This window comes from Triticum dicoccoides, chromosome 1A (genome assembly GCF_002162155.2).
Source record: "Triticum dicoccoides isolate Atlit2015 ecotype Zavitan chromosome 1A, WEW_v2.0, whole genome shotgun sequence".
NCBI lineage: Eukaryota > Viridiplantae > Streptophyta > Magnoliopsida > Poales > Poaceae > Triticum > Triticum dicoccoides.
In genome coordinates, this window is record NC_041380.1 from 517,528,580 (window position 1) to 517,551,549 (window position 22,970).

General features: G+C 48.2%; 2 protein-coding genes across 2 annotated transcripts; both read right to left on the minus strand.

Annotated features, from left to right (window-relative positions):
• Positions 1-3,020: 3,020 nt before the first annotated feature.
• On the minus strand, positions 3,021-4,560 carry LOC119314283 (EID1-like F-box protein 3). Its single transcript, XM_037589050.1, has one exon. It carries the CDS (start codon positions 4,218-4,220, stop codon positions 3,294-3,296), a length of 927 nt encoding a protein of 308 aa, XP_037444947.1. The 5' UTR covers positions 4,221-4,560; the 3' UTR covers positions 3,021-3,293.
• Positions 4,561-8,097: 3,537 nt separating this feature from the next.
• On the minus strand, positions 8,098-18,754 carry LOC119284931 (phosphatidylinositol-glycan biosynthesis class X protein-like). Its single transcript, XM_037564119.1, has 8 exons — positions 18,321-18,754; positions 18,044-18,232; positions 16,619-17,651; positions 13,145-16,385; positions 11,644-11,780; positions 10,996-11,362; positions 10,764-10,918; positions 8,098-9,198 (listed from the first exon to the last, which is right to left on the minus strand). Exons 5-8 carry the CDS (start codon positions 11,752-11,754, stop codon positions 9,055-9,057), a joined length of 777 nt encoding a protein of 258 aa, XP_037420016.1. The 5' UTR covers positions 11,755-11,780; positions 13,145-16,385; positions 16,619-17,651; positions 18,044-18,232; positions 18,321-18,754; the 3' UTR covers positions 8,098-9,054.
• Between the last annotated feature and the right edge of the window lie 4,216 nt (positions 18,755-22,970).

The window sequence follows — 22,970 nt, forward strand, 5'->3', positions numbered from 1 at the left end:
AAGGAATAAAAATTAATTTTACGAATTCCTACTTTGTTTAAAGTATATTTATTAATTTTTTATATAGATACATCATGTAAATTGATCTACTTTAAATAGAAAAAATAAAGTAGAGAGTGAATAAGAAAACATAATATTCGGCCTCATAGGTCAGAAATAGAGTTCTTTCTTTTTATTTTATTTATAGTATTTCTTCTCATTATACTGCAAAAAAATATTGGCTACAATTGAGGAGGTCTTATCAATGAAATTTCCATTTACATGGGATCTAGGCATAATTCCCAACCCATTCTATATAGAATTATTTTCATTCCTTCACAAAATAAAATAAAAACAAACATATTCAAGATGAAGCACAATAAAGTACCAGGCGTATTTGGGCTGCCTATTGAGTTTTACCAGTATTTCTTTATTTATTCTTAGTGGAGATCTTATGCGGTTATTGTTAAATTTACCATGGTATAGCTAGGCTCGGTTATGGTACTTTGAGTCTTTTGATTACAGTTGTATAGGCCTCTATCTTTACTGAATGGTGCGATAAAATGCTATGTTTTTTTGGACAATCTAGAAGACATGAAACAATTCGTGTTCTTGAGATATTAAACCTAGTGATCCTACTAATGTTGTTTTATTTCATTAAAAAATGTAGTTTCTTTTCCCTATCTCACAATCTCAATACCTAGGCAAAACTTTGAGCGGGAGAAGCTACACATCAGTCGACTGAATTTTTTAGTTAGAAACAGTCAATTTATGGACCGTTGGGTGAAGATCGTATGGCGTCCGGATCTTCTTCCTCCTCCGCTCCCAGACCGCCAAACGTGTCGCCGAACGAACCACCAGCCACCACCACCTGGGGTTAGCGGCGCTCCTGTGACTGCCTCGCCGCCCCGCCCTCCCCGGAACCGCCCCCCACCGCCGGTCTAGCCGCCGCCCCCGCCATCCCTCTAGCCCCGCCCGCGGTTGGATTTTTTTCTTTGGCGAAGTGCGCCACCGCCCCACACCACCGCCGGCAACCACCGCCCCCACCCTGTACCCTAAGATAGATATTGGGGTGATGACAGCGAGCCCCTTCGTTATCTCCGGCGACGCCCTTCCTTCTCCTTCCTTCGTTGAAAAATCGACTGACTCCCGACTGATGCATAGCTAAACTGTTTTCGAGCAGCTACTAGCTAGCATGTCAAGCAAAGGTTTGATTTCCTATGTTTTGGCAGTAAACAGGGGCTTTGCCCTGTTTACCTGATAACATATTGCACTGCACAAGACAGTTTTTTTTTTCTTTTTGATGAGGGTAACTGCACAAGACAGCTGGGTTCTTTTGTCTCAAAAAATTCCGAACGAAACTGGGTCCGTTGGGCCGCTTTTCCTCGGAAAAAAGGAGGCATGAGTATCATCGATCGGCAGGACCATGTTCGAAGCTAGTGCGTGGGCTGCCATACCACTTGGAACGCGAGGCAAGCACAACTTGTTACTCTTTCTGCCAAGCGCGAGGCCTGCTGGAAGCTTTTCTGAAGAAACGGTAGGCGAGTCAAACCCTTGTGTCGTGCTTACAAGATCGTGCTAGTAGTAGCCGCTACATGTGTTATCTGAGAGTACTGTTGATGGATAACCGGCCAGCAGACGAACTGCCTGTCTGCTTAGACAATGATGTTGATGCAGCAGCATGAAAGACCTACTCTAGCATATAGGAGTACGATTTTTCTACTATCCTACCATACTACTGTAGTAGTTGAATACCATTTCAGTGTTAGTACTCTTCGTAAAGACGACGGTGTGGTGCCTATGAAATCCTTGCGTCAGTGTAAATCATTGCCGTTCTCTTTGTTTGTTATAGTGGCCACAAAGAGACAGTTTGCTGCCTATGCAACCCTGTGTGCGATGTCCTTGTCTAGGCGAGGTCTCTGCGGTAATTCCTGATTAGTAGTAGTAGTAGTACTATACACCAATGCGCACTGTAATGCGGCACTGCGTGGAGCGACGTTACTGAATTCAGATACTGCGTGCAGTATACTACAGTACCATCTTCCGGGTGAGCAACGATATTTGTGGATTCAGAGACAATCTACCCAGGTGCAGTCAGAGATCTCGGGAGAATGATAAAACCCGTAGTCGATCACCTGCTTGCAGCTTGGTGTTGTAAACTTGTAATCAAATCCAGATGGCACATACGAATCTGGGGTAAGCAGCGCAGCGCAGCGCATTATGTTCTTAGGTTTTTCAGTGAAGATGGTGTATTCGTTAACTAACTTTCAACAGGTACAGCCAAGTCGACAAATGCAGGACGATCGAGTGGTCAGCCAAAGATGGCGTTCCAACATTCCGATCACGTAAGCATCACAGTTTAATTCCCTGCATTCGTTCCATTTACAGTCAAGGCAGTGGATCATCATATATCTCGAAGGATTGCCCCAACCCACTCTGCATATGCCTTGAAGGACCAATGGATCGCCACATAACTGTAACTTAGAGAGCCATGGCAGATACCTAGGGTCACCTTCTTATATAGCTTAGTTACTGGCAACTTATTTTCCATCATTGATGGTGCAGGCCACCGCCGCCAGTTCAGTATCGAATCGAACATTCCTGCTTGGGTAGGCGGGATGCAACGGCATCACTTACAAGCATCGACAGCACTTTTATCTGAAACTCTGAATTCCGAACGTGCCACTGCAGTGCAGCCCAGGCTCCGGGGCCTCTCCTCCGTGACCCGTGACAGCCGCCGCAATGCATCAGCCATCACCTAGGCCTAGCTATTCGATCGAGCTTGACGACAGTGGTTCTACCTTTAAGCAATGGTGACTGGTGCATGGCAGATTCGCGAGCCATGGCCTGACCATTCTGTTGTCCATTTGTCTGTCATGAACCGAAGAAGTGGCTCACCAGACGCGGAGGACAGGGAGGGAGGAGCGATGCCGGCGGCATGGAGAACAAATCGACGCCGATGCTAGAAACTCAGCCATGAGATCGCCTCAAATGGAAACTAAGGTAATCAATCAATCAATCCATGGCGTAGGTCATGAAATTCAGCCATGAGATCCTACTATAGGAGTAGTTTATTTCAGGTAAGTTGCGGCCGCGGGAGGTCGCTCGAAAGAGCAAGTCTGAATCTGTAGCTGGCGCCGCACCAACGCACGTCGCTTCTGAACCGATAGAAGAAACAAACAGCTGTGCGGCAGTGCAAAAATAGATTGCAGCAAGGCCACAGGAGCCACGAGATTATACAAAGCCAACAAAACAAACGGGGAATATGCTTCTACTCTACTGCATTTTCATGTGGCTAAGACAAGCTCTTCGCGTCACAGCTCCATGTGCCCGTCGTCGCTGTCGGCCGTGGCAGTGAACCCGTCGTCGTCAGAGTCGGTGTCCTCGCCACCGCGGCCGCCGTCGCCGTCGCCGTCGCTGGAGGAGAGGCGCGCGAGCCAGCAGCTGCCGTGGAGGTGGCCGCTGACGCAGACAAAGTACTCGAGGCGGCCCTCGTGCGCGCCGAGCCGGCGGCACGCGCTGCGGGGCGCGAGGCCGGCCGCTGTGACGCTCCAGACGCGCGCGCCGCAGTAGGGGCAGCGCACGCGGGGCTCCAGCGGGGCGCGCCCGCCCACCAGGCAGGCGCGCGTGCGGGAGCGCATGAAGCCGCGGAACACGCCGCGGTAGGCGCCCACGTCCTCGTCGGCCGCGGCGCCGGCCGCCGCGTGCTCGCACGGGTCCGACACGTACAGCAGGTCCCCGCCGCAGCGGCGCGACAGGAAGCTCCGGCCGGACGTCTTGGAGAAGCGCGACACGGGCGCGAAGTGGCCCCGCACGCCGGCCCCCGCCGCGCCGCAGCAGAAGAGCAGCAGCTTCGCCAGCGCCGGCCACCCGCCGCCCACGCGGCCCGACGCGGCCGAGGAGCCCGTGGTGAGCGTGGACACCATCCGCGGCGCGCGCGAGACGCAGAGCTCCCGCCACAGCACGCGCTCCGCGACGGCGCGCAGGCGGCGGCTGACCCGCGCCACGGAGCACAGCGCCTGCGGGTCCCAGTTGAGCGCCCGGAACACCAGCGCCAGCACCTGCTCGTCCAGGATCCCCACGTTCACCCCGCGGATCCGCGCCCCAATGCCGCGCCCCCCGCTGCTCCACTCGTCGGCGATGCCGATGCCGATGCCGCCGCTCGCGTTCGCCTTGCTGCCGCCCCCGCCGCCGGCGCTGCCAACGCGCAGCCGCCTCATCTCCCGCGTTCCCTCGCTCATGCTAACCGAATGCTACCCAACCCGTGCACCGAGCCAACGGAGTCCGGCGACTCCCTCCCGGCGCCTCCGCGCGTGCCAGCCGAACCTAGTTGCCCGACGTGGTGGTGTGACTCTGAGCGTGACTGCGATTCGCGAGTACGAGCGCGGAGCGGGGCGGCGCCGGCGGGTGGGCAGTTATATACGTGGGCGGCCGTCCCGTCCGTGCTCCCTGGAGGCGACCCCGACCCGGCCAGCCAGCCCTGCTCCTCTTGTCGCCGCGCCGCGCGTGACAATTGTACGGCTCGGCCGCAATAGCCGCTCGCGGTACGGTTGCGATCAGAAAAGCGATCCTTGTCGCACTCCCCCGCACGCAAAATATCTCCATCATCCCCGCACGCTAATCCCTCTTGCCTTCCGTCTGCCGTGCCCCCGTCAAAACAGTGCCGTTCTTGGACCGGAGCAGCGCCTGTCGCCACCGCCCGATCCAGGCTCGCTGCCCGGACAGAGCGCGCCGGTGCTGCGCATGCGGGTGCAGCACAGCGCTGCTCGCCATCCCCAAAATATCTTGCGCGCACACTGCCAATCTTAGTTTACTTTGCCATGTATCATGCGAGCTTAGGGCATGTACAATGGTTCTATCTTAAGAGTGCCACGTAGGATAAATAATGAGGTGGAGGAGAGAGAAATCATAAGAGAAGGCTTGTCTTATCTTATTTAAGAAAAGACAAGAGATGATCTCTTAGCACAATTTGTCTCACCATGTTTTTAGGAACAACCAATTATTAAAGATAAGGCTAAAAGATGACCCATTGTAGACATGTTTTTTTGTCATCTCTAATTTACATGCAAAACTTAAGATAAGACTATTTTATCAACCATTGTACATGCCCTTAGTTTACTTAGCTGACGTACAGTATCCACGGCGGGCACACTGGCGGACGGGACGCGTGCCCCGGCGGTCGCGCCTGCGCGCCCGTGCTCTGGGGCGACACGTGCCGGCCGGGCCTCGCTTGGCGGGGGACGCGTGGCGCGATCACGGCGGCTGGCACCGGATAGTCTCAGGATTCGGTTGGCTCCTCGGCCGGGGGTGGCGGCGGTGCCGACGCGTGTGGCTGCCCGGAAGACCACACGCGGAAATATCTGGGGCTACGCGGCGCGCCTGGGTTGGCCGAGCGGCACACGCGTCCGATAATTAGCTCGGTCGCTCGCTGCGGGCGTTCCGTTTCTTTGCCGCTACGTACGTACTGGATCAAGATCCACCAATCATCAGATCTGCTGCACGCACAACGGTGGGATTGCATTTATTTTGTCGTCTTGTGGGAGAAGGGTGGAGATGTACGTTACGCAGGGTTTGATAAATGAGTGAATGACGTCTCGGGGCTAAATTTCATGTTTTGACTCTTTTCTGAAGCCTATTCGAGATTTGACCTTAGTTTGAAAAAATTTCGAGATCTGATCATTTTGCTACTGCCAGGGACCATGGCGATAGGGAACCGGCTCCTCTAACTTAGCTACTGTGAAGTTAGAAGCCTAACTTAGCCACATTTCATCCGCTGAATCTAGAATAAATGGTGAGATCTATCGCTACAGTTCTTAAACAGTGTCAATTGCTACAGGTAACAAACAGTGATTTTAGCTACAGTGCTCGTCCAAACAGTATGCTACAACCCCATGTGAACAGTGTAGAATCTTGACCATCTATTTTCCATCTGATGGTTCACAGACTAAGTTAGAGTACTGTTTCCCTAACTTCATAGGAGCGAAGTTAGAGGAGCCAGTTCCTGGCGATAGGCACCGTCAAGGTCCTTGACGGTAGGGTTGCATGCCCTACCGCCAAAAACCTATTAAGTATTGAACACAGTGCGTACCCGTGCCTACCGCCAAGCACCTTGGTGGTAGGGTTGTGCAGGCTATCACCAGCCCGGTTGGCGGTAGCGATGTTTCCTACCGCTAAAGTCCCTGGCGGTAGGCTGTTAACCCTACCGCCATGGACTCTAACGGTAGCAAAAGGATTAGATCTTAAAAAAAATTAAACTGAAGTCAAATCTCGAATAGATTTTAAAAAAGGGTCAAAATACGAAAATTTGCCACGTCTCGGCTGGCTCTCGCTCCGGTGCGATGGGATGCCCAGGAAACGGGGTTCCTTCAATCATTCGTGGTGTCGGGGGCGATGTCATGGAGGAAGCATCGCCTCGCAGTTCACACAAGCATGGTTTTTTTTCCAGTTCGAATCACGCAAGCATGCTTGTTACTGTCATCAGGTGCTACTGTGCTAGTAACACATCAGAGTTCTTGCCATGTCAAAAAAAAAAGATTTCGTGCTGAAACACAACTACGAGGTTTTTTCTTCACAGAAATCTCTACTCCTAGAGAGGTGTCCGTAATCGTTTCGTTTCGTCTGTCCCTTCGATCGATCGATCAGAACCCCTCCCCGCACGACATCTCTACTCCTAAAGGGGCAGTCTGTAATCGTTTCGTTTCGCTTTGTTTCGTTGTCCCTTCAATCGATCGATCAAAATCCCTTCCCTCACTGTAAAAAGGAAAAAAAATAGAGAAAGGAAGCAATGCATGGGATCTGATTACTTTAGACTTCTTTTCCTCGCGTGTTTTGTATGCGTGCGTTGGTGTTGGTTGTGTGCATCTTCTCTATGCAGCGGTCGGATGTGTGCTCTTAAGGCATGTATTCACTTGAATCTTGATGCACCTTTTTTGAGCCAATAAAATTCACCGTTTGGGTTAAAATGATACTATGTGGACCCTTTTACTCTTATCAATTGATTCAAAGGATTCTAATGATATGCAAAGACATGAAAAATAAAGTAATTGCAATGGGGTGTCAATAGATCGTATATTGTTTTTTATCTTGTTTTTTGCAAAAATGATAGGATTCTATTATAAAAGTTTATCGAAAATACAAATCATCTCAAACATAATAAAAATTACATCGAGATTCTGAGACCACCGAATGACCACTAATGCCATCAGAACGAGCTGCTGTCGCCGCTCCCCTACCGGAGCCTTCTTGACCTTGTCCATGACAGCCAGGAAGTCTTTGTGCACATGCCTTTAAGGACCAACGCCCTGGACCCGCAGTCGTCGCCGTTAACCCTTGCATAAATCTGAAGCACATGGCACCAAATCTCGTCACATGACGAGAAATTCTAACCGCACTGCCCTAGGGAGACGACAAGAATCTGCGTCAAAACTCCATCGTCTACGTCCGAAGTGACAAGCTTGATGAGGATCGAAGCCCAGAAGAAACACCGTCATCCGCCCAAGAGTCGTACCTGCGAGGTCTAAAAAACTCTAACCTAAACTACTAACCGGAGCTGAGGCACCAGGATTCTCCTCTCTGCTACCAGCCGCCAAAGCGGCAGGTAGAGGAGAGGCGCATCAACAGGCTCACCGGTGAAGTCTAGAGGGAAAACTTTGCCCTAGCGACCTAGGGTTAGGGGAGGAAACAAGAGGAAGTAAGAATATAATGCTACATTATTGGGTACCATATATTGCACCGAACAAACAATATAGGAAGTAAATTTAAATCCTGCAAATGAAACCACCTCATTTTTAAACAGAAGAGGCCGCCCTGTACGCTTTGAACTAGTAAAATAGGGAGGTGAAATGAAAAGAGACATCGTGGTGGCCCTGTGCAGCGGGTCCAGCGGATCCACTCTGTCATACAGACCACAAGTGCTTGCCTCAAACCTGCAAGTTGCTGCCATGGAAACACACATTTTTTTGTTTCATATTCCTGGACGATCCCCTTCTTATGCATGTCAGTGAAGCATGCAATGACAAGACAGGTTCACACCAAGCATGCAACTCTTTTTTTCGAGACAAACAGCCATGTATTACTCACTGTCAGCATGAGAATCACGCTGGATACAGGCATTTAGGAATACAGGAACCTGATACATCCAAGTACTCACAAGTCACAACATTCGATTTGGAGCCCTTTTTGGCTGTGTAATGAGCAGCCATTTTGGCTTCTCTTCTAAGTTCTAACATGATTAAGCTCAAAAGATATACACACCCTAGCAAGATCTTGGATTTGATACACCATAGGGAGGATACACGAACTATTAACGTTCCTACTACGCCACAAATTAATCAACTCAAGGCTATCAATTTCCATAATCACCTTCAGCAGGTCCAGGTTGCACCCTAGATCTGCTCCGTCCCCGCGAGCAAGAGCTTCAGCAGTGATAATATTAGGGAGGGCTTCACACCATTTGTTCCTTGTTGCAATAACCCAACCCTAGTCATCCCGAATGATCACCCCTGTGGCTCCTTGTCGAGTATCCAAATTGAAAGATGCATCAACATTCGCCTTTACAAAACCTACAGGGCGGCGTTTCCATTTAATGATTCTAGCTTCTTCTTTCTCCTTTGCATCAGAATTTGATGTTTGGATCATATCTGATGCCATCTCCCCATGGTATCTTTTATTTCTGAGGGTCCAGATCGCCCACATGCCGCAAAGGATAGCACGACAGAGCTCCTGTGGACAAAAGGCATTATCAAGCAAGTCATGTGACCAAGTAGCAGGATGTAAGCTAGGCAATTTACAACCACATAGTTCTTTAAAAGATTGCCAAAAACATTGGGCAAACACCAAGCATGCAACTGACGCTCTTTTTCCCGTACTTGGTTTCCTCTGAATATGGACGTGCAAAAACCTGTGAGAGCAATCTGACTTTTGAAGTAGACCAATGCATCATGCCTCGCGATTCCAGTACTTGCATCAAGAAACAAGGGAGGCTGCTAGGACTATGGACATGGAGCAAACCAGAGCCAAAATGAAAGTGAGGCTAGATACAAATCCTGTGTGCGCCTCGTCGCCACAGGGTATGCGCTACGTGGCTTTCTCCACAGGCGCGGCGTCGAGATTCTGGAGGATCCACAGGCAGGAATCAGGATGGGTTTCCTTTCTTCTGTAACGCAGGAGCAGGTCAGGGCTGACCAACTCAACCCTTGCGTAACCACTGGCGTCGAGAGGCTGCAAATAAATACGACAATCAGTAGTCTGCTAGGGGATTTCTTCAAAAGTGTTACGATGAAGAAGGGAATAACTGAAAACCTGTATGTGAAATTTTATCATGGATCCATGGTAACATCTAGAATTGGACTGGACTACAGAATCTTAGTCATTTTCTTGAGGGATTTAGGCTGGAAAAAAAATCTTGGGGGAGAAAGCGACTTTAATAACATCAAGCATCTCTTACAAGAGAATTTGGGAAGAACCTAAGACCTAAAAAATTACTCCAAGATAACTGCCGTGTACATCCACCTTCCATGACAAATACTCCCTCCGTCTCTAAATATAAGTCATTTTAGATATTTCAAAAGAAACTACATATGGATGTATATAGACGTCTTTTAGAGTGTGGATTCACTCATTTTGCTCCGCATGTAGTCCATATTAAAATCTTTAAAAAGACTTATATTTAGGAACGGAGGAAGTAAGAAGTAAAGGAGATCAACATGAGAACCATGTAGTAACATTTTCGTAACACCGTGTGCATTTCAGGCATGTTTGCACCAAGTTAGAACATGCAAATGGAGGGTGGAGCTTCCACTGGTTTTCTCTTTCTTTCTACTACCATCCAGCAGCAATCTCCAATACACGTAACATTTCAGATGAAAGTATTCTAAAAGTGAAATTCTCCACCCTCGCAAAAAAGTGAATTCTCCAGAAAAGGTAAATTAATTGTACTTCTGTAGCTTCCCATTTCACCAACTATGTTGCCTGCCCACACACACTGCAGTGTCCCTTGCTTCATTTGATCCGTTGATATCATTAAAGCTTTTCAAAATTTCCTAAAAACACGTGGGATCAAGGTAGGGACCCACAGTCTGGCAAAATCTTAAACTCGACCTAACGATGAAACCCAAAACACACAAATATACAATGAATTGCGATTTTATGCCACTTAGTTATTAGCATGCATCTCGTGGTTCGCCTTTCTCATTTCTCGGTCTCTTGTTTGACTACGCCGTTGAGCAATTATTTTTCGGGCAGTTTAGTTCATCAGAAATTTCAATTTTGCCAGATGTACCATCTCTCACACTATTCACTAGCTTCAATGTTCTTCTGGAAAATCTGGAAACCTTTTATGGTGGGATGCTCAATAGCTGGTCCATAACATCACCATAAATACAAGGACATTAATGAGATGTGACCTAAAGCAAAACTAAACATAAATTACTACAGTTGCAAGGTATTGCTGATCTCTACTTGATATTTGTTAGGTGCCTGTTCTGCAAATAACATGCTAGGCATGCATTATTTGCCATTATGTGCGCCAAGCCGGTAACCTGGTCTACAATAGTTATTTTGTCTGTCATCAGGATGCACTGTCCGATTTCCATCAAGGAGGTGATATTCACATAAACATTAGACCGCTGTTGAATGTTGTGAAAATAATCATGTGACCCATTTCCTCAAATTGAGAAGGCAAGATTTCCAATCAGAAGTATGTGTATTTGCAGACAGCATGAACCAAATAAATCAAGTTGACAGCTTGTTACCGCAGATAATTTTCTTTGAAACTAGAAACTTACTGGGTATCTAGCATGGAGAGGAAGCTCCATCACAAGGTTACAGTTCATTGATGTGCTTGGCTTGAGATCAAAATGAATCTCAACAGCTGACCGGTTGGACAGAGCTGAGGGGAGTTCCAGGTTTGTGTCTCCAAAAACAGCAACATCAAGAAAAACTACAAGATAAAAGCAAATTATCACAATGTAAATGTATATAGTATAATTGACTTGCTAGCTCAGAGTTTTCTCTCACCTTTTCGTTCAACAAAATGATGTAGCTCGAATGGGTCAACAAAGACCCCACTAGGGAGGCTCTCAATTATCACAAGATTCGCATCATAGCCATCAAGGAATTTTACCAAAGTATCTTCGCTGTTACCAAATTTCATGGAATAGACAAGACGGCGGTGGGAACCTTCACCAACAAGTTGCCGGTGCGATTCCAAAAGCACAGGCACATCAGGGTCATTAGTGAGTCCTTTGCACAAGTCAGAAGAATCAGGTACGTCAGCTAAGTCAATATGTTGAGCAAGCGGTGGCGTCAAGGTGCCCGGATATGCATCAGAAACGTATGTCATAGAGCAGGGCATGCAATTGAAAGATTTCTGGCTGCTCCATGCCTGCGCGGAACTAGAATTAGAACTTACAGACAAAATTTTGAACGTCTTGGAAAAAAATGAACCAAAATTTAAAGTAGCGCCTAAGTAGTTAACATTGTGGCTCTCGTTAATCATCAAACACAGTTAACTACCACCAGAAAACTAAACTCACAGAGTAACTCAATCTAACATTGGATGGGTGCACAAATCCTGCTTCCTAGAACTGAATTCAGCAATGCAAATCTGTAGAAAATCCGACGTAGAATCACATAGGCAAACACGTTATTCAACCCCTGGTGTACCTGCTCACTAGGCGACGAACCAGCAGCAGCAATGGAGGTCCAAGCGGCCACAAGCACCACAGCTAGCAATTTTCCATGTGGGACATGCGGATTCAACAGACCTAGAAACATCTCTGAAGAAGAAGCTGCCCCAGCACCTGGGCAAAGAAAAATCAGCGACTATCTGAGCGAAGAAAGAATAATTTAAATCACTCGCTGCCAGCACGGTAATGAAGAAACCCCAATAGTGAAACAAATTCTGGGAATGACATATATCCATCCAATGGAGCCAGGGATCGGTACCAGCAGTATAAGGCAAAAAACAATCCAGGGCATGGTTGCAAATATTGGGCGTACAGAGTTCGAGGAACGGAACAAAAACAACGACAATAATTATGGAACGGAGGGGGTATCAAATACCAACTACTCCCTCCCTTCCAAATTACTCGTCGCAGAAATGGATGTATCTAGAACTAAAATACATCTAGATACATCCATACCTGCGACAAGTAATTCGGAACGAAGGGAGTACATCACAAATACTCCCTCCGTTTCAAATTGAACTAAGAGCAGTGCTACATGGATGATACTTTATGGCCGATCTTCGCACGACACAAGATTACAGCCTTGTATCCCGTTTGTTCAGTGGGAAACAACCGTTGACTAGTAGAACGCCCGTGCGTTGCCACGGGCTTTTAAAATATTTTTGTTGAGTTGTATAAACATAATGGATGTAAATTTTCACATATAGAGATAAGATAGTACGGGAATGTTGGTGCTTTGTCACGTGTTACGAAAATATTTTTGCTAAAATTATGTAAACACAACGCATGTCCAATTTTGCATGCAGAGACAAGATAGCACGGGCACAATCAGGGTATTTATTGAAGTCCAATTCACTTGTAAAATTGATAAAAGAGATAAATTAACAATGTATACATATAGAGCGATGATCCAATTAAAATTCTATTACAAATTAATATCTATTGTTCCTTGTTGTTGTGTTTACGCAATTCTCACACAATATTAGAAAATGGTGTTTTTAGCTTCATTCACACGATATTTAAGCAAGTATAATAAAAACTTCTTCCTGAGCCTACATTGGTCAGCTACATTTTAATCTTACTTTATATCATAGTAAATGTGCTGCTGTAATCATGGAGTAGTGCTTCTAGCATTGTTGAGAGTACTTACAAAAGTGACCATAATCCATAGTACCTGTGTTGCTCCTGTTGCAAATCCCAACCCCAACCCGTGCTCACTCTCAACCCTCACTTTGATCACAAAGTCCACTGACTCCCATTCTAAGTGAGCCAGTTTTCAACACCGGCATGACAGTTAGCAAGGGGCAAGGTGGGAAACCGCCTACAGATATTATTCACTACACGCATATAGCAATTTTTTCTAAGTAGATAATGCTACCAGAACATGCACTCAATAAAAAGATAATGCTAGTCATCTTATATATATCATCAAAAACTTGCCTGCACCAAATTTGTACAGAAACAAAAGACAAAAACACCTTAACGTGAGATATGATTTTCTAATCAGGCGGCAGCGCCACTCCCTTGATAAATCACGAGCTTGTGCTCTAGATTTACATGCTTGATCATTCTCTTCCCCGTCGGTCTCCGCCTCCGCTCCCCAGCCTTGTTGTCCTCCTCCCCTGACCTCCTTGGCTTCAAGTAAGTCTCGTACAAAGTTTTGTCACTTTGTCTAGATTTTTGGCCCTAAATCATGGGCGTCCTCAGTACACGCACCTCTGAAAAATAGAGAGCAACCATATAAGCTTAAATGCTTGGCCAAGGTCGGCTTAAAAAACGGACTTCTTCCTTGGTTGTTGTAGAACTACATGGCCTGAGCTGCAGTTATTTTATATCTGCTATTTTGCGTTGCCAGCGTTCATGTGTCACCTTCAACCTGCATCAGCAAAATATGTAGGCCTCAGTAGTATACTGGACAACTCCAAACCTCATGGAATTGCATAATTTCCATACACCTGCATCAGGCTTTCCTATCAACTACTCAGGTAAGAGTTGAAACCGAGCTCAACCGGTAAGCAAAAAAAAATAGAAATCAGTTCAGGAAAAAATGTCACGCCCTTCTCGAGTCTCAACAGTATGCAAGAATCATGACTAAACACTATGTGCAGACATGGTGAGAGATGCCACCAGATGTCACGGTTGTAGACCAGAAAACAGCTAGCCATTCCTATTATACAGATTTGCAAGTCTTAGGATGTGGTAAAATTCTAGGTAAGCAGGTTAGCACTGCCGTACTTGTCATTTGGATCAATACGGCTGTTATACATCTCTGACCTCCTCAGTCCATCAGTAAAAGAGCAAATCATGTAAGGCTTGTTCATATAAGTGTGCATGTGCAATGCACTTCTTGTCAGGAACAAAAAATTTGAATACACAAAGCTAATGTAGAGAAACCTGCAGAGAAAACCAGTACCAGGACATAGTAAAAGTAAACTCTGGAGGAAAATAAACCTGCATTGACCATATATGACTATAAACGACACAGCTAAGAAAGCAGTTCCATGCTTTCATGTGACAAACTTCAATAATGCTTAGTAGTTTGTACAATATAATATAAGCAAATATGAAAATGAAATATGGTAAAATCACCCATCCATGGCAGTTTAACCAAATTATGTAAGTTAACAAGGCAGAAGCAGAAACAGAGTTTTAGCATGTTACATTTCAAATGACTGTAAGATATCTAACATCAAGGAGTGATCCTGAAATTCATACTCATAGCAGCCAGAGAGGACATTAGCGACCTCCGTAGGTAAATTGTACAGGAACATCGGTTTCTCTTTCTTCAGGACAACTGACTGATAAATCTCATCTGGTGATTTGGCACACCAAGTCTGAACGCCACTGAACATCTCAAGAATGCTCCAAGCGAAACCCCAATGAGTCAGTCTCGTAACTAATTGGGCCTCTGATGTTTGGTCGCCAATGTTCTGGGGCATGTAATTTGGAGTCCCAAGTCTTTGGATAAGATCTGGATTTGGCAGCGGAAGTCCAAACAGCAAGGATGGAATCCCAAATCCCCCAGCACAGCATGGTCATTGTCATCAAGGAGAAAATTACAAGAGTGAAGATTCTGAACAAATATTCCCCTGGAGTGTAGTTGTAGCACACCATGCGGCAAACCAGTGCCATATCAGCAAGTTACAGGAAATCATAAAAATATGTAGTACTACTGAAGAAGACATCTTCTAAACAGAGCATCTGAAATTCAGTGCATACAGTCAGAGGCGTGTTACCTCCAGAAATCCCTATCAAAAGACACTGGTTTCCTTCCATGCGTTACATATGCCAAAAGATACTAAGCATAACATTAACCCATTTAGTTGTCTAGATAACCAGATTAAATCGTAAGCATTACATGGTTATATTTCAGTGAAAAGGAATACTGTTGAATAATGATTGCCAATGCATGTCAGCATGCATAATTCCAAAACCACACGTTTGATCATTTAGGGGGCACATACATTTATTTTCAGAGCCTGCAACTCATAATGAAATGCTAGACAAGTTTATTGTCCTACTAAATATATGAGGAAATTATCAATGTCAAAGTTGTTGTGTCTAATGCCAAAACTAAGTACTATATCAGGTCTGGTTACTGAGATGGTGTTCGGTGTGAAGATTAGTTAACAAAAAAAAGTGAAAATACTTGTGTAATTAGAACAACAAGAACTCTAAATGTATGGATTTGGATTTCACAACTTAATGCCAACTAACACCGCATTAGAAAGAAGGAAAGCCTGGTCCAGTATACTTTGCAATGAAATTTGATTGAATCATTAGAGCCATGTTGAACAATACCCGGCGAACGTTCGCTGGTGATGAGGTCCCAGTGAACACACACAGAACCGCACAATCAAGATCCTGTGGATGGCTGTTTCTCAAAAAATTGCACTAAATTAAAGAACTGCCATGGCAGTTTATAAAAAATGCCCCTTGCCCCTACCCTAAAAACTACCACTTGAGTCGTTCACATATGCCATTCCTGGCATACAAACGGCATCTTGTTTTTTTCACTTTCCTAAACAAAAAGCAACAAATATATACTCGCTATTTCATTTTGACAATAACAACAAGCTACGTCAAACACTCAGTTTTAAAAAAGCTCATGTTTCAAAATAATGTAGCGGCCTAGAAATTGAAATATATTTTATGCTTTCAGTAATCACTCTTGTTGTTAGATATTTGTGATGTGAGCAAAACCATTGTACTAAATATATAAATTGAATCAATACAGTTTATTTTACAAAAGCACACAATACAGTAATTTAGGATATACATCATAGGTCTCTATAGAATCTAAGCATTTAAAAGGAACATATTTTCACTCATGCTGCCATAACAATTTGGCAATGAGAATCTTGTAAGAACTACATTTTCAGCGATACAATCAAGAAATTATCAATTCCTAAGGCCCTAGCTAGAATCCAATAATGATTTATAACAAGGAGGGTCTAGCAAGAGCAAGATCGACACCATCAATGAAATTTCGTCAAGCCTGTGATGCACAGCAACCAACAATGGTGGAGGAAAGTGAGTTGTACCTGAATAGTGCCCGACCGAAGCGACTCAGTCTGAGATTTCGTAGCCACAACATGGCAAGCATGCACGGCCTCACAATGAGCGAGAGAGGGCACCAAAGCCATTCTGGCTCAAATAGGATGGAGGTCTTAGTGCTAGGAGAAGCATATGCCCCCTGGCCGTTGCGTAGACAGCTCTCTACATGCAAATACAATACAAAAAATTGTTGGAATTGTCAGCTGAATAGCAAATTCAGTTAGAATTTCATGTGAACATAAAACCTCAATTTAATGAGATCAATAAATCTTATTTTTACAAAAATAATAAACACAAGCGCTAGAACAATACTTGTACCTAAATAAAGTTTACAGATGCACATGAATAGATCCACACGAACAGAGCCAAACAAAGGGTCGAGTTAGTAACCTCACCATGATCCCGAGATAATTGCTATCCATATGGAGGCGACTCCATCATTGCTATGGAGTAGAACTACAGAACCACAGAACAACATCTCTCCTCATGGAAACCGGGGTGAGAAGAACACGTAGAGGAGCATCATGTCACGTCACATAAGGCGCGATGTCAGGCACGCCGGCAACCAGCAATGCCATGGAGAAGAAACATAGCAGAACCAGCTGAGCGAGGATGTAGTGGATCAATGGGAAGGTCAACACAACAGCTTGGACCAATTGAATTGATGGCCATTAGATGGGTCGGTGAAAGAGAATTGGGTGGCACTTGGCCAGGGTCTTTCTTTGCAATGTTCTTCTTCTTCGGGATTGCACTCCATCGCCACACTTCCCTGTGGTCTTCTCCATCCCGCCAGACACCCCCTGCTTCTTCTCACGCCATCCCGCGGTCTCGTGTCACTCGATGGCCTCGCTGCTTGGTAGCTACTTCACTGTAACAATGGGAACCAATCTTGTTTCAAGACAAGATTCTGTCAGTGAAAACTACAAAACGCATGAATCATCATGAAAACGAATAGCAGTACATCATAACCAAGTGAAGAAATAAATAAGAAGTGAAAGGAACTTGCAGAAATCAATTTCATATGTGAGGATAATCTGCAAAATATGTTTGTCAAGACAAATCAAAAAACCAAACTGCTTGTGTGACTTTAATATGAATTAAATTGCTGAACCAAATATGTTTGTCAAGACAAATCTGAAAACCAAACTGCTTGTGTGACCTTAATACGAATTAAATTGCTGAACCTCGGTATAGTGGAAAAGATATTACTAACCTACAGAGTAAGACTTCCAATCCTACTGTTTGCTAGCAGCATAATAATGTGACTCCCAGCATACACCAACAATGCGAAAAAATTAGAGCTGGAAGGCATGAATTCCTAATACAAAGAACATGATGATGAAAAACTAATTCAAGCTGAACAGAATCAAATCCTACAGCTCATCCATCTTATGAGGAAAGGATTCCTGCTTCCAAAATGAAGATACCCTGCAAATAACATGGAAAATACAAGTGAGTTTGTACAACAAAGCTGATCCTATTGGAAAGTGCCTAACTGCCTACTAATTCAGGATGAGCGGGTAAGAAAGCATCAGACTAATATGGTGCAGATTTTGATTGGCTATGGTACAGTATAAAGAACTTGCCGTGAAGAAGCTAATATTCAAGGCACAAATGAGATATGAGATACAGTATAAATTGACAAGTAGATCTCAGTTTATCATCTGCTTTGAAATTAATTGGAATATAAAGAACTCTGCCACAAGGAACCGCACCCATAGCAGATCAGTCTGAATACAGGTAGCAACAAATCGAATTTGCATCACAACCTTTTCAGTTTCTAAACGGATAGAAGGGAGGAAAGAGCCGGGAAGTCTTACCAAGCAGGATTGGTGTCCAAGACGAAGTCATACTCGAGGGACAGGTAGCTGAGGTATCCGTCCATGTTGCCCACCACGCTGTCCTTCCGAAAGAACTCTGCCCCGCCGATCATGCCCCCCTTCTCTCCCTGCCCGTGAAGAGCTGGGGCTGCAACCAGGAGTACGCGGAGGTGGAAGAGGAAGTGTGGCCTGCGGTTTGGCGGGCGCGGCGACATGGACGGATCCAAATTAACCTTGATGGGGAAGGAAGGAAATTGAGATGGAGAAAGCACCTTACCTTGGCGGTGGCTGGAACGGTCACGACGGCGGCGGCTAGCTAGGTATTCGCGGGCGCTCGCTCTGGAAACGGACGGAGCCCAGGAGGCGCCTCGCCTTGACGCGTGTGGCGGGTTCCTCACGGCGCGGAGGTGGAGGCGACCAGAGCCGGCGGCGGCGCGGCGCCGAGGTTGGTGCGACGGCGAGCTCGGGCGGTGAGGCGGCGGGGCAGAAGCTGCAGGAGACGGCGGCGGGGACCTCGAGGCCGAGCTCAGGCCATGGCTTCCCTGGCTCCAGAGGCCGTGGCGGCGCCGGACGCAGCGGCGGGGCGAGGAGGAGGTCGGCCGTCGGGGAGGCAGGAGCTCCTCGTCCCCTCGATCCAGATCGGGATCGAGGAGGGAGCAACAGGGGCGCGAGGGAGCGGGCGACCCGCGGGCGGAGGGAGCTAGGGCGTCGTCCGATTTTTTGTTCGCTGGTTTTCGCTGGTTAATCTACGAAATTTGTTTAGGACGAAAAAAACCCGATGAAGGTGAGACGAAAATTGACCGGCGAAGACTACCAACTGCTCCATTAGGAGTAGAGATGAGTAATGTCGTGCAACAACCATCGTTTGCACACTGATTCCGTTGAACTAAAACCATGGCACTTATTTTGAAACGGAAGGAGGAGTTTATTTATGCAAAAGAGACTAGGAGAGCACCTCACAGCAGCTTGCAAATGGTGGCTGTGTCTAGATCTCTAAACTGGGAAATGACGAGTGTGTGTGCATTCTACTATGGCGGAATCAGGAAAATTACAGTATCCTACATCTCAGAATCCGTGCGGCTGTGTCTGCATTTCATAGAAAAAAAATGCAATCCAATTACACATTCACATAATCAGATTTCACAATTTTGCCGTCCTCCAACTAGACTCTAGTCTCTAGGTCTCAAGCATATAAGCGGAAGAAGAGAGCAGTGCGGCAAAATGATACAGTACCTCTCTAGTCTGTGCCGGCCGCGCCTCGTCGCTCCCTCTCCCCGCCGTGCGCTCCGGTGCTCGCAGCCACCGGCCGTCTTGTTGTTCTGCTGCTTGCGTCGCAGAGAATGGTGACCTGGTGCGTCTCCGATCCGGTTTTTTTTCTTCCTTCTTTTTCTTTTTTGGGTGGAGAGGGACGCAGTCGGGGAGAGGCGGCGAGATGGCCGGAGAATGGGCCAGGTCGCGGCCGCCGGCGTCGCTTTGCCTTGGGCGCGAGAGGGGAAGAGGCCGAGAGAGCCAGGGAGATGCGATTTCTGCCCAGTCGATCGTTTCATTCACACATCAGGGACAGAAAGGTATTCACACGTAACAAGGTTTAGATATTAGATTAAGAGAAGATTATAATTGTAAATGTTTCTAATCGGCCGACCGGCCCGGCGATCCATCGGTCGCCTATCATCACGCGCGTCGCTTTCCTCTTCCTCTCTAGATCCTGCCGCCGCCGACGGCTAGTCCAGTCCGGCGTAGGTTCCCACCCCAAACCACAGCTCCCCACGCCGACTTCCTCCACTGACCTCGCCCATGGGTCTTCTTTCTTATCCATGCGAGCGGAGTTGTTGCAGGAGCAGGTCTTCGCACCACCGTGCACGAAACCCATCGTGCCCCTTCCTTGGTCCACTCCGGTGAACTGGCCACCGGGCCCGCACCACGTCCTAGACCTATCTGCTCACAGGCCATGACCACACGATACGAGGGGAAGCTGGATGTGCCTGGTGTTTATGGTCTTGCATCCCTCGTCATCGCTTTTTCTAGGGCCGCATGCTGCACCCGGCAGCTGCCATTGCTTCAAGATGGTGGCCACCGATGAAGCAACCGGTAGCAGCTGGCGATGGAGACGAATGCCACTGGATGCTGGGATCGCGGTGACGCGTGTTGGAACCGTGTGCCAGAGATGTTGCAATCATGATGGCCTCTTGCTGGAACCGATCGGGGACAACAAAGTTGCATCCATGGCAGCAAAAATTGGAACCCACCGGCGGCAGTCGGTGGTGGGAGATGAGTACCACCGGATGCTAGGTCACGGTGACGCGTGCTGGAACCGGCAGCCACAGATGTTGGAACCATGACGATCACATGCTGGAACCTGCCGGCGACAGAGCTACATCCTCACCTGCATAACTACATCCATGGCAACAGAAGTTGGACCGCACTGACGCCCGTTTTCTTCCACTTTCCTTATCTCGTGCGCTTTCCTCCTTGCTCTAAGGGGATAGCAACATACGACAGCTAGCCGTCGACGATAGGGACGCCACACGCTGCAAGCTTGCTCTCTCCTCCATCTTCCCTCTCTCCCTCCTCTTGTGTCCAGGTCTGGGAGGAGACAGGGTTGACTGCCGGTCATCAGTGATGACAACAAATGGTGAGTCGGGATGAACCGCTAGCTGCAATGGTGGAAGCAAATCCTGCAACCGCAGCTGGGGCTTTCTCCGAGCAGTGTCCCCTGGTGCTACGACTAGCGTGACATGGGCGGACGCACGACGTGCTGCAACCAGAAGTGCGGTGGGTGGAGGCATCGACGACTGCACGAGTTGGTACTGGAACCCAGCGGAGCCGCGGTTGCTGGAACCAACAACAGGGCTTGTTGTGCCCGTGGTAACCACAACCTAGAACCGGCCGGTGTGATGTTGCAACCACGACGATCGTGCCCTGGAATCAATGGGCCAAGATGTTGCGACCATGACGACCGCGCGCTGGAACTGGCTGGCAAGATGTTGGAACAAGGAGTGACGAGTTTCCAACGAGCATTTTTTGCTGGAACCAACGGCTACCAAAGGTAGGACAATCGAAGCAACTAGCGACTTCTAGAGTTGCAATTGTGAGTCACTTTTGTTGTGGTCGACAAGCCACTTTGCTGTGCCCGGTGATTACTGGAGCTGCGACCAACAAGCCATAGCCATGGTGCTACATCTCGCGACCGCGGCGCGGCGAGGAGAACCCACCAATGCGGCATTTCGACGAGGACATCGACAAATTTTTTCTTCTTTTTTGCGAAGCCATGAGATGAGGACGACACATAGATCGCGCATCGTGCGGCTGGCAGGCGACCGGCCGAGTCTTGCGGCGGTCCTAGCACCGCCCTATAAAAGCAGGTGTTTTTGCGGCATACTGCGACACGTGTTCACTATTTCCCAAATAGAGAAACATGTAACCACCATTTGCTAGCATACAAGCTGGAATGCCAATGGCCATTGGTGCTTACCCAAGTCACCTCCGTAAGCACTTCTCAGCCAGTCAACGCACCAGTATAAAACGGCGACGGTTGATCACCGCGACAGAAAACGGGGAAGAATTCTACGGGGACAAGGAGTCCACGGCAGGTCCTTATCGGCGGGGCGCGCACGCGCGACAAGGGTGGGAGCGCACGGCGCCAGCGCCACGGCGGTGTCACAGGCTCGCGCCGCGTGACGTGAGCCCGCGCGGCCGAGAGCCCCCATGTGAGTGCGACCGCCCGAGCAATCCCCACCACGCGCGCCCAGCCAAGCGCACTAGCGCGCACAGATCGGAGCGGGGGCAGGGAGGGAGAGAAAAAAATCCCCGGAAGCTCCCGCGGCCCGGAGCTGATCAGATCCCTCCCCGGAGGAATGGCGGCGGTGGCCGCGCCCGCGGCCGAGGCGCAGCCGCAGGCGGAGGAGCCCTCCCCTCCCCGCCCGCCGCCCCCCGAGAAGCGCGCCGCGCCGACGGACGCCGAGGAGGGGGACGAGCGGCCGGAGCCGAAGCGGCGGCGCGCGCGCGTGGCCGCGCTCGAGAAGGTCCCCAGCGCCGCGGCGGCTGCTGCCGCGGCTGCCAGCGAGGAGGAGGACGACGGGTTCTCGTTCCTCGCGCGGAGCTTTTCCGGGGTGGAGACGACGCCCAAGTTCGGGTCCTTCAACCCCGCCGCCGCCCAGTTCGTGGCCTTCCACCTGGCGCGCCCGCCGCCCCTGGTCGACCCGGCGGAGGGCTCCCCGCCGGTGGCGGTGGGTGGCGACGGGGAGGAGAAGGGCAAGGACGGCAATTCACACTAGCGCGGGCAGCATGATTGCTTGATTTTGAGTTAGGCAGCGGGGAATTCACCTTCCCTGAACCTCCAGTTCGTTGGACAGAGCGCTTGGTCGATTTCTCTTGCGTTTACCACTACTTCTTTTCTTCTGCTCCATTCCACTGCTCCCGTTGTACATCAGCGATCTTGTAGCCTTGTACTGATACGGTTAGCGAATAAAGACTGATTTTTTTGGTTGATGTGCTTGCTACCCATGTCTCAGACCTCTAGATTGCAGCCACAGCCTACCATCAGCATCCCTGTTCCCATGGCCCCTGCTAATCCACCTGCTGACTGTTGCACTCAAAGGAAACGAGGCACACTCGGCGGAGTGCTTGGGCCAGGCCTCCAACTGAGCCCAGTACCCCACTGCTCCAGCCTCAGCCTCGAGTTGCACTTGTGGCTGTGTCGTCCAATCCGGTTACAAAGATTGATATGGCATTGTTCAGATCAACGCTTAGATGGGCTCCAGCGCGATCTTCCCGCCAGGGCATATGTTCGTCTTCGGCGGCGTCACCCTCGTCGCAAACTCGACTGGCCAGGTCGAGTCCAGGTTGGATCGTAAGATTTAGCAACATGGAGTACGCCAAGAATTTCCACGGAGAGATGATCTTTGCGGGTTTGGCATCTCGTCGGATC

Excerpts from the sequence above, each read along its gene's own strand:
- LOC119314283 (XM_037589050.1), bottom strand. The coding sequence starts at position 4,220 with ATGAGCGAGGGAACGCGGGAGATGAGGCGGCTGCGCGTTGGCAGCGCC.
- LOC119284931 (XM_037564119.1), bottom strand. The coding sequence starts at position 11,754 with ATGTTTCTAGGTCTGTTGAATCCGCATGTCCCACATGGAAAATTGCTA. Across the intron at positions 11,363-11,643 it reads GTTCGTCGCCTAGTGAGCAG|GCATGGAGCAGCCAGAAATC; the intron begins GTACACCAGGGG and ends AGTTCCGCGCAG. Across the intron at positions 9,199-10,763 it reads CTCTCCATGCTAGATACCCA|CCTCTCGACGCCAGTGGTTA; the intron begins GTAAGTTTCTAG and ends ATTTATTTGCAG.